At 39.1% G+C, this 17058-nt stretch overlaps 1 protein-coding gene across 6 annotated transcripts in view; it reads right to left on the minus strand.

Moving 5' to 3' along the window:
• Positions 1-17058, minus strand: part of cadps2 (Ca++-dependent secretion activator 2) — a 206243-nt gene that overhangs the window by 43610 nt on the left and 145575 nt on the right. For all 6 annotated transcript variants that reach the window (XM_074633523.1, XM_074633521.1, XM_074633527.1 and 3 more), the window contains exons 15-18: positions 13182-13245; positions 12538-12661; positions 11996-12096; positions 5567-5723 (exon numbers count right to left, since the gene is read on the minus strand). In XM_074633523.1, the coding sequence (XP_074489624.1) occupies positions 5567-5723; positions 11996-12096; positions 12538-12661; positions 13182-13245 (446 nt within the window). The remainder of the gene's footprint in view (positions 1-5566; positions 5724-11995; positions 12097-12537; positions 12662-13181; positions 13246-17058) is intronic.

A 17058-nucleotide genomic window follows, 5' to 3' on the forward strand; every position in this document is an offset into this window, starting at 1 on the left:
CCCCCCAAGCCCCTCCTTGTGGGTTTGAGAAAGACAGTGAAACAGACAGATAAATCCCCGGAGACGCTAACAGTCCACAGCGAGGAGAGACAAAGACAGAGAGTGTTGGGTGAGAAGCGAGCAGGCTGGTCTCTCAGGGCTTCATTAGTTTTAATTCCTCTCGCTCTGCTCCGTCATGATTAACACTAGCCTTTTTGCCCTCCAGAGAGTGAAAACCAGCCTCCCTCGCAAAGCGCTCGCCTTCACATGCTGACAATCAAGTGAGCATTTAAATAATCTACAGAACAACTGAGAGATAATACACTTGTTGAAGACAATCCTCAAAGAGTTGATGAGATATATTAAGTCACCTGAGATCACCCGAGCGGCGGTCACTGCGGAGGTTTTGTTGATTCATCTGAACGAGTTAAATATAAAAAAAAAATGCTGTGAACAATTAAAAAAAAGTTAAGGATTGTTCATATTGTATCACTGTGAGGTTCAAAAAAGGCAACTTCTAAATAAACTCCATTATCCTCCAAACCTTTTTTACTTTTCTCAACGAGTATCTGATTGGGATTGAACTCAAACGAATCTCTTTCCTCTCAATTCAGACATAATTATCAAAGAGGGAAGACCTCATTTGTGCAAACAGTCAAAACTATGATTTCGCCTATTCTGTGTTTCTGCTCCGTCTATTGCCTCATTACGCTCCAATTTAAGTTGACTAATGTTTTGACACTTGGAATAATTACGGCATTAACAGAGGATGGTAATTAGAAAAAATATAAAAGATATGCGCCACAAAAGAAAGAGATTTGTGTGTTCTTCACATAATGAAACGCTGAGTTTTTTTGTTCCCAACAGTGCCCTTGGGCTGTCTGTCTATCTGCCTGCCTGTCTGTTACTGTATTCGAGGTACTTTGGCATCAGCCATGTTAAATAACGCCTCGCATCTCGCCAAATCTCTGCTGGCTCCGAGACAAAGCCTCGGAGCCGACGGAGGGCTCGGATGGAGGAAACAATGAGACGATTTTTCTCCAGCAGTCGAATGAAATCTTCACAGTGAGATGCTTCTGTTTATCAGGGAAGAAAATGCCACAACAACCTGAAATACAGCAGTGCCATGTTGATGTCTGTCACACTTTAAAGTTTCAAACATCATTTTTTTCGCACCGCTGGGACCTTGAGACGTAGAAAAGCACATTACAAAAATAAGTGGGTGTCCAAAAGATATTTCCTTATTCCTGTAATTTGTTGTGTCAAGATGCTCCAGAAAATGGTTTAATATTCATAAATCCACAGAATTGATGGAAACTGATTGTGAAGGATCATGTGGAAATGATGATATCTCATCTCAAAGTTAATCTTTCTTTATTTTCAGCTTCCATCTTTTATCAATACATTAGTGTCGGTGAAAATTGACTTAACAATGGCGTAAATTTTAACTTTATTATAACCGTAATATAAATACAGATACATACATGAACTTTTACCTCCGTATTTAACCCATCCTAAGCATTTTAGCAGTGACCTGCTGTAATGCGCCCAGGGAGCAACTTGGGGTTCAGTGTCTCGCTCAAGGACATTTTCGAACCACCAACCTTGCGGTTAAAGGACGACTCCCTCAACCACTGAGCTACAGACACCACTGACAACGAGTCAATGACAAAAACAAAGAAGAAAGTAGAAAAGCACTAGAATTTTGCAATTACGGTAGATAATTTGACAGATTAAAATGTAAAATAAAAAAAGTTATATAAAACAATTACAAGTAGAAGTTGGGAGATATAAGATCAAATTTCTAAAATGTTCAAAAGGTATAAGTGAATTGATTTTAAGGAGGTGCTGTATTTTGCTACAGGAGCGAGGTGCACTAAAATTAAAAGCAGTTTTTCCAAGTTCAGACCCAGCACGTGGAACATGAAGCAGTTAGTTTGAGTCAAAGTTTAAGTTAAAGTTATATATGAGTGTTGTAAAAGTTAACGCGATAATAACGCGTAAACGAAAATTCGTTCTAACGCCACTAATTTCTTTAATGCATTAATGCAACTTGTGATTTTTAGGATGTAGCGGGCTCAGTTTTAAAGCTAGAGTGAAGATACCGGTATCATATGAAACTAGATAAACCTGACTCGCTTGTCGGGAAGGAGGCTAAATAACGTTCCAAACTTACGCTAAATTTTGGCGAGGAAAAAGCTGGCATAGTCCGTTGACCTCTGACCTCAAGATATGTGAATGAAAATGGGTTCTATGTGTACCCACGAGTCTCCCCTTTACAGACATGCCCACTTTATGATATTCACATGCAGTTTGGGGCAAGTCATAGTCAAGTCAGCACACTGACACAATGACAGCTGTTGTTGCCTGTTGGGCTGCAGTTTGCCATGTTATGATTTGACAATATTTGTCATTTATTTGTGTTATTAATTGATTTTCAATAATAAATATACACATGCATTTGCATAAATCTCCCATGTTGATAAGAGTATTAAATACCTGACAAATCTCCCTTTAAAGATGATGAGCAATCATGTGATTAATCATCATTAAATATCTTAATCGATTGACAGCCCTAACTTATAAAAAACAAAACAAAAACAACTTTAATGGACAAGTAGAAGTCCTCCATACCGGTTGGGTTGTTGTTTAGTTGGTGTACAGGTGAAACAGGTAGGTTGTCCAGTATGTAAATTGTAATTTATTGTTTTTTCAACTGTAGAAAGTAAACAATTTAAACGAAATAAAGTTTCTTCAGGACCAGAAAATGCACTCAGTTGCCAGTTTATTAGGCACACCTAGCTAAAACTAGTATAACCTGAAGTTTAATATGCAGTTTGTATTGAAACTGTTTTAGCGAGGTGTTGATGATTCAGAGGTGATGATCGTTTTAGTGGCTGCAGTTTCTGTTGAACTGTTTTGAGTTATACAGAGAGGTGTTTTTTGATATTCAGCCTACGCTCATTGATATAAATGGTGTGGACAAAAATCTGACCTGAACGGCATTATTGCAATAATCAAACTTTAGTAGAAACTGTAACCAATTATCACTCAAGCTGAGAAGAAGAAAAACAACTTCTGAAAAGTTTCCTGTTCACCGACTAAATGAATAGTAGCTGAGTGAAGACACTGAGGTGAGACAGAAGGCTGACGTCGTGCTAACGTCCTACCTGGTAGATGGGTCAGGTGATCGTGTCCCTCCTCCGGCCCCGACAGCTTTCTCTGCTGCTTGTGTTAATTACTTCCCCGGCGGAGCGTGCGAGGTGCTGTTAACCTCGTCTCTTAACAAGCCTTGTTTTCTCCAGCGTCACCGGTGTTAATTAGCGCTCTTAGCGGCGACACCATGTGCCGTGTGGGGCTTTTCCTCCCAGAAAGATGGAGTTTTAGAGACATGACAAACAATGAAGGGCGGGAGTATGAAAAGAAATTAAAATGCATCAGTGGCTGAGTGTTGGCAGCGACGGTTCACAAGGGTAATTCTTATTTCTAGTGTAGTTTTATTCCTGTGCAGGTGAATCTCGGCACCAATTTGTTGTTGCAACGATCAAATTTCTCCACGTTCATCATTTCAAGTTATGCAGTTATAAAGTGTTTCCAGCTGAAGGTGTTAAGAATTCATTACCCAGAAAAAACTATGGGCTGTATAAAGTAAATGTCCTTTTCTCAGTGGGAGTGTGTATGTGTGGTGGGAGGTTGGGGTGAAGGTAATAGAGGTGGTGGCAGTGGGCTACCTCTGGTTCTGAAAAGTGAAACTCCTCTGGTTGCAAAAAGAAATCTGATTGTATAGAAAATGAGCCTACTTCTCACTTGATTTATTACCTCAGTAAACATTGTAAACATGAGTTTATGGATGTCACAAGAACCGATACTTCAGGAACAAATCAATGCCAAAATTCTGAAAATGTGATGGTACTTGTTTGTCCATAGTACCACCGGTACCATCAGGACTTGAGAGACTAACATCGTCCCATGTGTTTGGGACGCAGTAAACTCACTATTGACGCGTCCAGGGGACGCACCCTTTTTTTCCCCCTGATAATGTGACATTGTGAACAACAAATCCGTGTTGAAATCGGCAGGAGGAGAGTTAGCTTACGTTAGCTGTTAGCTCCATACAGGACTGTGCTGCCTACCAGCTGCTAACAGCCAACGTTAACTAGCTCTTAGGGTAAATTCCAACACGGCAGTTCGTGAAATAGTCACAAAATTTAATCTATTTGATTTGTGTACATACACATTATTCATGCGAAAAAACGACATGGGTATGGCCAAAATGCCGAACTCAAGGCTCCAAAACGGCAGTCCACAAACCGATTGATGACATCACTGTGACTACGTCCACTTCTTATATGTATACAGTCTGTGATTGGTGGTAAGATCAGTGTGAAACTAGAACGACATTTTTTGGATTCAGTTTGGATCTTTCACTTTCAGATTCCCCACCAGAGAGAAAACTGACCGAATTTAATTTGGAGAAAATCTGAAGCAGCCCTGTGCGTGTGTGTGTGTGTGTGTGTGTGTGTGTGTGTGTGTGGATGATCTGACACTTGTTGGTTCAGAGCCCACAGAAACTGGCAGAGTGAATCTGTGATTACAGGCAGCAGGAAATGAAACACTGAACTGTTTCTGACTCTCAGTTGGTCAACGGCTCAAATCACAGTAAACCTGCTGCGTTGAACTTGATTCGCTTAATTTTCCACTCGGTAAATGAGACAGGCAGGAGTTCATCGCATGTGCAATAACGATTGTAACGAGGCATGTCATCAGAGAAGAAAAAGGTCACATGTTCAGTATAAAGACAGATTGATGGAGGCGTGGCCGATCTGCTCTCATTTTTAAATGTCACACAGAGCGAACTGATTTTGAGCAGGAGAGTTGATCCACAGCTTTAATGATTGGCACTTTACATTAAGCTAATGTAGCGTGGCTCATAACGGTATAGCTGGTAGCGTCAACAAGCCTTCACAGACACCAGCAGAGAGACGCCGACATACATGAAGAAGAGATTTATTTCTCCTCTGGACCCTGTCGATAACTAACTACATCCTGTGCCTCTCCAGATCAGGAGAAACTGAGTGGGTCACGAGTGACTCAACTTATGCCGAGTTTACACCACTTTTCCTCTCGCCTACAGTTTTCTAAAGGCCTTGACACACCACAATTTCGACCATCGGTGAGCATCTGTCACATTTTGGCTGTTGGCTCTAGTCTGTCCATGTCAAGGCTTTTGTTAATTGATTTCCAATAATAAATATATATATATGTACATTTGCATAAAGCAATCATATTTGCTCACTCCCATATTGATACGGTTATTTCATACTTGACACATTACATACATTTTGAACAACACAAAGTGTGTTTAATTTGCGATTAATTGCGATTAACTGTGGACAATCATGCAATTATCATGATTAAATACTTAAATTGATTGACAGCCCTAGATTTTACTTAATCTGAACAAAAACTGAATAATTAATTGCACTCCTGCTGCAATGCATCTTATTTTTATTGAGCTTTAAGCCCCAGTTGTAGCCTTCTTAAGCTAATTAAGTTCTCATTTTGGTAAAGAAAAGCTCAGACTCACGGTCAGTTCGCAGGAAGTTGTTGAGGAGCTGGAACAACGGGAAGCTGTCCCAGGAGTCGATAGGCTGGACCTGCAGAGCGCCGTCCATGTCGGCTTTGTACAGAGACAGAAACGTCTCGGCGTTTTCGGCCATCAGCTCCGGCCACCACGAGAAGGCCTAAGAGACACAGAGAGATGTGACAAACAGTCAAAGATATTAACAGGAAGTTGTCTTAGTTTCAGTACACAAACATGGGTCTACTGACAACTACTGAACATTTCTGTTAACATGCAGATATGTCTGCATCTCATGTCTGATCTCTCAAGAAGAAACACAACAGCTGATGCTGTTTAAGCAAATTCTCAAAAATGGCATTTGCTTATGTACCAAAGCGGAAGTAATTATGAGCACAGGAGGAAGTAAAGTGACATCATTAAAGAGCGACCATGGTCGTTCCTTAACCTTAATCAGGTCAATCAAGTGCGAAACGAAAAAGCACATTTTATATATTTTTTTCCATAACAAGGATGATTTTTCTGAGCTTTCATACCGTTAATAAAGGAAACAACCAATTACGTTGTGCGGAACAGGTTGAGCCTATATTTATCAAACAACAACACGGAGGGTCCGTGGTCCGAACCAAGACGGCAAACTTTATTATTCCTTTCAACCTTGACAAAGGCAACGCAGACCAGATCTACTCCTTCTGTTCTTACTTGTATTTCATAATAAAAGCACTAGTAATTCACATTTTCATGCTGTTTTTTTGTCACGCCCCCGTTGCGTACAGGCCTTTAAAAGGCTTTAAGGCTTTAAAATCACCTTTTATTGTGTTCCTTTCTCTTCATAGTGGAGGACCTTCCAGAAACAGGTGTATTTATACTACAATCAATTAAAGCCCATTGACTACACCCAGGTGATCTCCATTTAACTCATTAAACGGCTGCACCAGTGACAGTTTCTGTGTGGCCTATTAATGGAGGTTATGCAAACATTTAGCATTATATAATGACTCAGTTGAGAGCTGTTTTCACTTTGACATTAAATGGTCTTTTCCTGTGAATCGGTGTAAAAAAAGCCACATTAAATCTACTTAATTAAATGTTGTAAATCAATAAAACATGGAAACTTCCAAGGAGAGTGAATCCCTTTTATAAGCACCGTATGCTATTCAGCTGCTGTGTGTCTAATGTCTTATAAAGGTCTCGATGACCAAAACGTCCTGATCTGATTAAGATGGATGACCTGTTAAAAGCTGTAGAAATCTAAATAAATGGAGGCAGATGTGAGATATCTTTAGTTGCTGCTTTTAAACTGAAAAAGAAGAGACAGAAAAGCCGAGAGGTGCCGTTGCATCCGGGCTGAGTGACTCTCCAGTGGACAGAGGTTAGCCTGCTCTGGTGACCGCTGCTATTGACGACTAAAGGACATGTGAGAGAAAAGTGCAACCAGCCTTGAATCCCATGCTGATGCACTCAGGTCGGTATTTGTAGATGTAAGACGGGGAGAAAGAGAAACGACACGGCGGCGGCTCGTACTCGTGGCCTTGCAGTACGACTCATCAGGCCTTTCAAACGCGCCTTTTCAGTTTCCTTTTACTGACAACAAACAGCATTAAACCAGCCGGTTCTTCAACGCTCACAAGTCTTTCTTCTCAAGGCATCAATTTCAATAACGGCTGATTGTAAAAAAATGCTGCTATTAGTCCATCAGGAAAGACAAAGACAGAGACATGAAAGCAGCTGAGGATTCATAGAAAAGAGAGACAGATGTAGAGAAACAGGAGACGCAAGGACGAGAGAGGAATAAAGGACGATTAGAACATCAGCAATGGGATGAAGGGAAGAAAAGAAGAAAAAGAGAGTATGCAAAGAAGTCTATAAAGAGACAGAAGAAGAGAGGAAAGGAAAAATAGAGAGGAAGCAAAGACAGGAGTGAAAGGTTAAAGAATGGAAGAAGAAGAAGAAGAAGAAGAAGAAGAAGAATAGTAAGGAGGGGCAGAGAGAGGAAGGGAAGAAAGAAGGGAAAGAGTAGAGAAAATAGGACGTGAAGAAGGTCAGAATGAAGGGAGTAAAGCAGGGAAAAGAGAGAACAGAAGATTGGAAAAAGTAAAGAAAGCTAGAAAGGAAGGATGAAGGAAAAAGGAGGAGTAGGAAAAGGATTGAGAAACAGACAAAAATACCAAAAATGTAGATAAACAGAAGAGATAAAGGAAGGGAAGAAAGGATTAATGAAAAAAGAAAGGACTGAAGGTAGAGAGCAATTAAAGAAGAAAATAACGGAGAAGAAAGGAAAGAGAAGAGGACAGTAAGGAGAAAACAGGAGAATAAAGATGAGGGGAAAAGCAACGATGGAAAGAGTAATGGAAGCTCCAGCCTGTTTACAACCAAAATATTCCTTTAGAAGAAGAGCGTCGGCGCTGTAAAGGGCTAATGTACGCATTGTTGCACCAAGGACATCCATTCCTCCACATCCTCCCTTCAACAAAACAACCGTCATTACTGAACATCTTCCATATTGTTGAGCCGAGACAATAACACGGGCCAACTGTCAAAACCGGGATGGCAGAGATGCCTTGAAAAATAGCTGCTGTTCATGACTGCATTGCAACAAGAAAATAACAAAACTTTTTTACAAAAAAAGGCATCAATTAAATGTTGAGGGTTAGTTATCTGCATGGCGAAGACGTGAACTGACTGCGTAGGTAGGACAGGTATAGCAAAACAACCAGGAATAGAAAAGATTTCAGACTTTTTCTCTGCAGGTGGTTTATACCGCAACTCCAATATGAATGTGTACTTGAAGCATTTTCTTCCCTATTTGTCCTCCCTCGTCATCCACAAACAACCTGAAGGTGAATCCTCATCCTCATTGAGTGATGAAATTTGTTGAACGGTCAGCTGAAAGCCACTTTCCTGTCACTCACAGATTCATGAAAACAGGACCAGAACACATATTCTCACGGCCTTTCTCCATCATGTTTACCTTATTTCTGCTGTTTGACTTGTTTATCCTGTTTCTAGTCTTGGTTGTGTTTCTTATTGACTGCTGCAGTGCTTACAAATCCAGCTAAAAGAATAATAACAGCACTCTAGAAGAGCAGAAAGGGTATTTACAGTCTATATCCTCAGACTGTGGTTGCAGCCCATCTAGGTCTGTCAAAGTTAACGCGTTAACGCAAATTAGTTTTAACGCCACTAATTTCTTTAACGCAAAAGATCTTCCGGAGGTTGAAGAGGGTTCAGTTTTAAAGCAGAGTGAAGATACTGGCATCATATGTAACTAGAAAACCTAAGGAATCCATTGATAGCAACTATAACATAGTAGCTCATCGCGAAGGAGGTTAAATAGCGCTCCAAACCTATGCAAAATTTTGGCAAGGAAAAACTGCCATTGCCATTTTAAAAGGGGTCCCTTGACCTCTGACCTAAAGATATGTGAATGAAAATGGGTTCTATGGGTACCCAGGAGTCTCCCCTAGACACTACAAGGGTACGTGGACTTTGACGCGTAGGGACACTGACTAAGCTGCCACATTTGACAAGTTGGGAGTGAGAACGCGCTGGTATACTGGGAAATCTGGGAAATGACATTACTGTATGTTCTGTGTATTCTCGCCGCTAATCTAATCCTGTTTCTCAGGTAAAATACCTGCAGGAACAAAGTGTTTTTAGTCTTCTTCAAACCTCATTAACACTGCCGCGCTACAGCCACGGCTTCATACTTCGATCATCTTTTCAGCTGCAGGTTTCCTCCAGATATTTTTCATGCTAAAATGGCAGCTTATAGTTCACTGGTGAGAACGAATGGATTACAACATCTGTAAATGTAAATGCAGAGCAGGTGGAGCATCGAGGGCAGAAGATCGCCCAAAAATTACAACTAAACATCCAACAACAATGATCCAAACCACCAAAAAAACTTGCCAAAATGGCTCCATGTTTCTTATTTTCATCCAAGTTATGCTCCTTGATAACCACTCAAGACATATTATAACTAAGGAGGATATTCTCAGAAACAGGGATCAAATGATTCTGTGTGGTTGGAGTTGTGTTGTTTTGTGTTAAGTGTACTTTTAAGAGTAATAGTTATTTCTAAAATTTCCAACTCATAATCTAACAAATAGGAAAACTAGAAATAATTGCTCAATTTTTAAAGCAGTTCTGTTTTTAGAAATCATGTTTTTTTCCCAAGAAAAAATAATTAATAAGTCAGTCATGGTTTTATGATCACGGGAAATCCTTCAACCCCATGTGTGACTAACATTTGTAAATGTAATACAATTCCCTCCAGGTGTTCCAGAGATATTGCGTTCACAAGAATGGGTGGGATGTACGTACTGTATGTACGGATAGACGGACATACAGACGGGCAACTCAAAAACATAATACCTCCAACAACGGCTGTTGACGGCACAGAGGCATAAAAAAATTCTGCATTTAGGTTTTTCAGGAAAGGAGAAGATTTTTAACAATCCAATGGCCATGAAACATATTAACTGATACACAACAAAGGTAACAAAAATACGGTTGGCAGTGTCACATGAAGAACAGGGTCTGACAAACCGGCATTGATACAACAGAAACACAAATGATGACTGAAACATTCACACAACAAACTCACCTCTCTTCCCTTCCCACGGTGGAATAGAAACAAGAGAAACAGAGAGGACAGTCAGATAAATAATAAGATTTGGATTTTATATGTTGCGTGTTTACGTGCAAGATTCTTCTACTTCTTCCATTTTGTATTGTCACGAGATTGTGAGCGATTAGTCTCGTGTAGGGCTGTCAATCGTTTAAAATATTTAATTGCGAAAAAGAAATTAGCGGCGTTCAAACAAATTTGCATTAACGCGTTATTGTGTTAACTTTGACAGCCCTAGTTTTGCTTGTTGTTCCTTCACTGAGATGTTTGAGTTTCACTGTGTAGAGTTTGTTTTCACATTTATCACTTGAAGGAGGAATGTTTCTCTGTGCTCACTTTAAATCTGAGTTTAACATGTGGGCGTATCTGCAGGGTTTTGTGACATCACAACTAATTTAGAGCCAATCAGGGTCCAGTATGTAACTTACACAAGTGTGTGATCTGCAAACTCCAAAGCACATAAACTGAGAATGGACTTTTCAGTGACGCAGGAGTTGTCTTGCGTCCAGCAATTCAACTTTTAAAATGAGCAATATTTGCGTACGAATATTAAAACATGTCTGGAAAGTAAAGACAAAAAAGCAGCGTCTTCACTTTGACATCATCGCGATGAAACGCTGACAAAAAATAAACGACGAGTCGGAGCCAAAACGTTGACGCTGACAGTAAACAATTATGATCCATCTCTAATTTAAGCGGTGACAGCTTGTGGCAAAAAGCCTCTAACTCGTAGTTAACATCACATCTGAAGCTCGGGGCAGAGATACACCGGTCGCCATGGCAGCGGCAGAGCGCGGCGTGTTATTAATAGTGCAGAAACAGATGCCTGAGCGCCACGCTGCCACTTAGGGCCGATCAAACTGCCACGTCTCAACACCTATGATTGAAAAGTTTTACACCGTGGCATGCATATGGGCCGTGGGCGTTGTTTTCACTGTCAACACAGGCAAAGGAAGAAAATGGACAGTGCTGCGAAAAGTGATCAAAAACGTTAATGAAATGATCAAGTGACTCATGGCGTCTTTGCTGCTGTCACTTATAGGGAAGAAAAAGACAACAGAGTTTCTGCTGAAGATGAAATTCAAAGGAAGAAAAGAGTTTCAGAGTTAAACTGTTGTGATAAAAACGACGCAGACAACACTGACATGCTGTCATTTACAGTAAACATTTAAAGCATTAACGCAATCGATCTTTCGGATGTTGTAGTGGGCTCAGTTTTAAAGCTAGAGTGAAGATACTGCTATCAACTAAACTATAAAACGTAAGGACTCCATTGATACCAACCATGTCATACTAGCTTGTCGTGAAGGAGGTTAAATAACGCTCCAAACTTGCGCTAAATTTCGGCGAGGAAAAACTGTCATTGCCATTTTAAAAGGAGTCCCTTGACCTCTGACCTCAAGATATGTGAATGAAAATGGGTTCTATGGGTAAGGTACAATTTGAACAGATAGATAAATGTGTAATTAATTTGCTATAATCGTGATTATTTTAATCAATTGACAGCCCTTAGTTAGAACGTGTTGCTTTTAAGTTTCTCTTTCACCTTGACAACGTAGTAGGTGTAGCAGTCACCTACTGACCCACATCTATGAGGCTCATAACCGCTGATAAAGAACATTTAATGGGCTGATAACAGTCGAATCGGGTGCAGCTAGTTACAATAGTCAAACATTAGGCTTTGATGTTGGAACAAAACCACAAATCTCATTCTTGAGATTTTCTCCTTCAGCTGAATGAGAGCTGAGCATCAGGCAGAGCTGTCCTGAAACAAACTGCATAGATAAAAATAAATGAAATACCTCAGAGTGATGTTCGTCGTTCTGCTGCAGGACTTCGATGCAGAGCTCTCCCAGTCGCATCATGTCCTCTAGTCTTTTCTCCGGAGCTGCCTGAGCATCCGCTGAAGGGCCGAACACGGTAGGAAACAGCCAGGGTAGAAATCAAAACACTCAATTAATACAAAAGAATACATTTCCCATAAACCTCAGCTGACTACTTGCTGCCCCATTGATTTGAATGATCCCATGAATGTCCTCTAGCCCCAGCTTCAGGACAAACAGTCCTCCGTCTGGACTTTTTGTTTATGTTAACCCCTGCACTCTCTTCCTTCTTTTTTTGGGGTCTTTAATGTAGAGAGAAGGCCAGTAACGGTGAGTGTCAGCATGTCTACAGTAGAAGACGTAGCACGTACCACAACGTGAAGATGATTTTTAAAAACTGGATTTACACATCTGATGTTGGGGTTTCTTATATGCAAATTGAAACCTACCTATAGTGACTTGGAGTCATGTACTAAGAGAATTGAAAGGACATCTGAATGGTTAAAAGCTAAAACTCTCACCCTTGATCTGCGCGTACTCGATCAGCTGACTGTAGTTGATTTGAGCTGCTTTCTCCAGACACTTCTGCACCAGTTTCTTCATCTCCTCTGGAGGAACCGGCGTGGTGATATCCTTCATCAAAACCTGAAACAACACAAACAACGGCCACTTCTCAGGGAAGAATTCAGCAATATAGAACAGAAACTAGTTTCTCTGATAAGCCCGTAGTTATAAAGCGTCTCTGAGTAGGAAATCACTCTGAACTGGTCAAAAACTCTCAGAGTTACAGTTTTCTGCCGTCCCCGTCCAAAGCACTGTATTGATTTGCTCCGGTGTCAGTGCTCCTGTCTGTTTCTCGATGCCGGGGGCACACCGACCGTCACCTACTGTAAGTAATACACCTACTATGGATAAGTACCTCGTACAACCCCACTTCAAAACACCCAAACTATCCCTTTAAGAGTAATCATTCCTCTTGCTGAAAGTAAAAGTATGAACCTTTATAAATAACTGAGCGTTTTAAGTCCTGATAATTATAATAATTCATAAGTATTTGATAATTATGGGCCCTGCTCTGTACATGTAAAGATTTTACCAGCAGTCAGAAAATCTCACATTTGTACAAACATAATTGAAATGCACAAGTATTTTAATGTGTTTCTACCCGTTCCTGCAGGGAGAGCGTTGCCTTCAGGGCCCCATCTGGTCGTCCAAAGGGAAAGCAGTACCTGCAGATGTAAAACATGGGCGGTCATCACATTTAGAAACAATCTCAAGGACAACTGTGTGGAGAAAAAATAATAATAGGGAGAAGAAGAATAGGAAGATGGAAGCAGCAGCAGCAGCAAGACATCAGTCAGCGTCAACAGATGGCTGCCTCCTTTCATCTAATTACACTGATGAACGAAGCTTTTCTCACCTCCAGCTCCGTCTGAGCGCAGACGAGGCGGTTCAGGGAGGTTTCACGTTGCTAATTGACAAGTGAACAGAACTAAATAAACAAAGGCACGCAGTCACGCAGGTCAGCCATTTATTGGACAAAAACCTACAGGCAGATGTTCTGTTCCTTCACAACGACACGACTGAAAAATAACCAAAATATAAAAAATATTATCAAGCAGGACTTTGTTTGAAGATTCAGTTTATACTTCAAGTAAAGCCACGAGTTTGTCATGTTCATTTCCATGAAAAATTAAAATCTGAATCAGAATATGTTGGCCTGAAATATTTTTGATGATTGTTATGTTGTTAGTTGTTTCAAAGGCCAGAAAGTATAACATAAGTGATATATGAACATTTACAGTATGATGTTTGAATTCATGTGTGACATTTATGAAACTATTGCAGGAGAAATAAAATCAGATTAAACAGAAAAAAAGCAGAAAGAAATAATTTTACACCCCAGGCAAAATTGTTTTTTCAAGCACTGGTCAACACAGATTTTAGGCTATTTTGCTTCCATAACATGTCTTCTTTCAGACTAGTGGAAAGAAAACATCCATAATACATTATTTTACTACTTTGTCTATTTGTGCCTGTAGATTTGATGATGCCTCATTTACATTTTAAACTAGGGCTGTCAATCGATTAACATAGTTAATTGCAAGTTAATCGTGCATTTTTTATCTGTTCAAAATGTATCTTAAAGGGAGATTTGTCAAGTATTTAATACTCTTATCAACATGGGAGTGGACAAATATGCTGCTTTATACAAATATATGTATATATTTATTATTGGAAATCAATTAACAACACAAAACAATGACAAATAATGTCCAGAAACCCTCACAGGTACTGCATTTAGCATAAAAAATATGCTCAAATCATAACATGGCAAACTGCAGCCCAACAGGCAACAACAGCTGTCAGTGTGTCAGTGTGCTGACTTGACTATGACTTGCCCCAAAACTGCATGTGATTATCATAAAGTGAGCCTGTCTGTAAAGGGGAGACTCGTGGGTACCCATAGAACCCATTTACATTCACATATCTGGAGGTCAGAGGTCAAGGGACCCCTTTGAAAATGGCCATGACAGTTTTTCCTTGCCAAAATTTAGTATAAGTTTGGAGCGTTATTTATCCTCCTTCATGACAAGCTAGTATGACATGGTTGGTACCATTGGATTCCTTACTCACTCATATCATTCATAGCCTGATTTAAACAACATTTTATATTTGAAAACATGGTGAAAATTGAATTTTTTAATGTGGCTGTTGACAGTATTTGATGGATTGATAAAAAGAGATATCCAACATTCCCTCTGTAGAAACCTTTGACTCTAATGTGTCAACAAAACTAATTTAATTCAATTCATTAATTTATTTTATTTACCTATTTCATTATATTTTCATTGTAAATCTATATCTTTTTTTAACTTTATGTTTAGCTATTTATTTTCAAGTGATTTTTATTATTATTATTTTATACACTGCCATATGTTCAATTTAGGGGAAGGTTCTGAGTTGTGTGTATGTACAGTATGTACATCTGTTAAATGTATTAAATCAATAAATATATATGTATAACACATATTTAATAAGATAATGCCTCATTTACATATTTAAACATACATAATAATAATAAAAAAAATAATTCTCTTAATATAAGTATTCAACTGCGGAAATTTTATTGTGATATCTGTTAGTTACAGTTTTTACACTATATTCACCTGTAGTGTCTCCTCTTAGCTTCACAAATGGTCACAATAGTTTGACTTTTATTTGCTGCATATTATTGAAGTAATTGGGGTGTTTTTCATCTGCATATCCGACTGAAGTCCTTTTCCGACACTAAATTAGTAATAAGACTTTCAGCTTGACACAGTGATATGGGTCAAACCCTGATTCCTAGAAATTAAATTTAAATTCTACTATTTCTTTTTGTCTAATACATTTTGAGAGAAACATAATTTGCCGCCTGGATTATGTTCAGTAGGTTCAGGCAACAAAAGCAAGCTGGTTAATGTTAACGAGAGATCATGGTTTCAGCTAAATGCTAATAAGAGTCAACACAACCAGTCTGCTAGTATTTAACCAAGACCGTGATCTTTCTTTAACAGAGCGCTGTGAGTGTCTAAACATAACCAAAGTTTAATAATGCTTCAGTCGCTACGAGTGGATACTGGAGGAAAATAATTATCAATGAATTCTGCATATAAATGTGATGAAAGTCTCCTCAGCATGTCGATAAAAAGTTTCATGACATTTCTCTTGAAAAATATTTGCTGTTGCAAATTAATAACATATAAATGTAATTTACAGGAGACTAAAGTGCATCAGTGGACCCTGAATGCTGGCGCTCCTATCAGGAATAGAAATTAATTAAATACAGATGGTTAAACGTCAATTAACAGACTAAACGTGATTTCGTTTTGTCAGTAATGTATCATCCACATCCAAACCAGTAACGCTTATTTGGATTGAACTGAATTGAGAGACAGAGCGTGCGTATGGACAGAAGAAGGAATTCTCTGATTCATTACCTTTCCTTTTCACCACAGAAACAGCTTTTGGGAGCATAAAGTGATGAATTTTAAAACAGATGAATGATTGTTAATTTCCATGACTTAGTTATAGGAGTGGCATGATTCGATTTGACTTTCGATTTTAAGGCCACGGTTCGAGTGGCCATCGTTAGACTATGGAGTCTTGATTCATAAAGAACTGTCATTTCCACTTTCAAATCCTTCTTCAAAAAGAAAACTGAACTCCCCTTTTCTTTAGAAAGTGTTTCAAAAATTAGACTACAACAGTGTACAATATAAAAAGTTGCATCTTTTCAATATCAGTATCTGTGTGACACACCTCAGTACATCATCATTACAAAAACAAAACATAAATCCTTCTGCAGTGCATTACAAGTGTGCTGTAATCTACAAAAATATGGTTTTGTTGTCATTTACTGTCGCGCTTGTTTCACTGTTTGTCACCGAGGGCTGAGGCGGATCTTTGGACAGTCTGTATGCGTTGAGAGACGACATTCGGTAGTCCCGTTAGCTTGTTGCTGTACCAATATCAGCTGATTTGATTTAACAATGTTGAGCAGAAAAATCGTGCATGTAGGCTGAAATTCAACCGTGATCTGTCGGGAGATGCAGTGACTTATGATGTTAAACTAAGTAAGAGTAGAAGAGCTGTGATGAGTAAGGAAACTAACTAACTAACTAAATTCATGCAGTGTAAAATGCCATAGCCATATATAGGAAGTGAGGAAGTTTCAGTTTGCTATTTTATGTTCCAAAAATGCAAATGTTACTTTGGTTAGTGTTTGTAATGTGTCTGTTTAGAACACGGTGGCTTATGTTGGTAAATGTGATTTTTGTGCTGGTTTATAGTTTTAACCATGAGTTAAAAAGTTACATTTCTTCAGTATAGCTGTATTTTTTTTTTCTCGAACGCAAGTAGAGAGGGTGGAGAAAAAAAAATCGGCGATCCTGCTTTTGATTTCGATTGTCGAGATCAGAGGGTAATTTTGAATGATTTCCGATTTAGAATCGAAATTGTAACAACATAAAATAACATAACGAAATCGTAGAAAAAAC

Source organism: Sebastes fasciatus, chromosome 4, assembly GCF_043250625.1.
Source record: "Sebastes fasciatus isolate fSebFas1 chromosome 4, fSebFas1.pri, whole genome shotgun sequence".
NCBI classification, from domain to species: Eukaryota; Metazoa; Chordata; class Actinopteri; order Perciformes; family Sebastidae; genus Sebastes; species Sebastes fasciatus.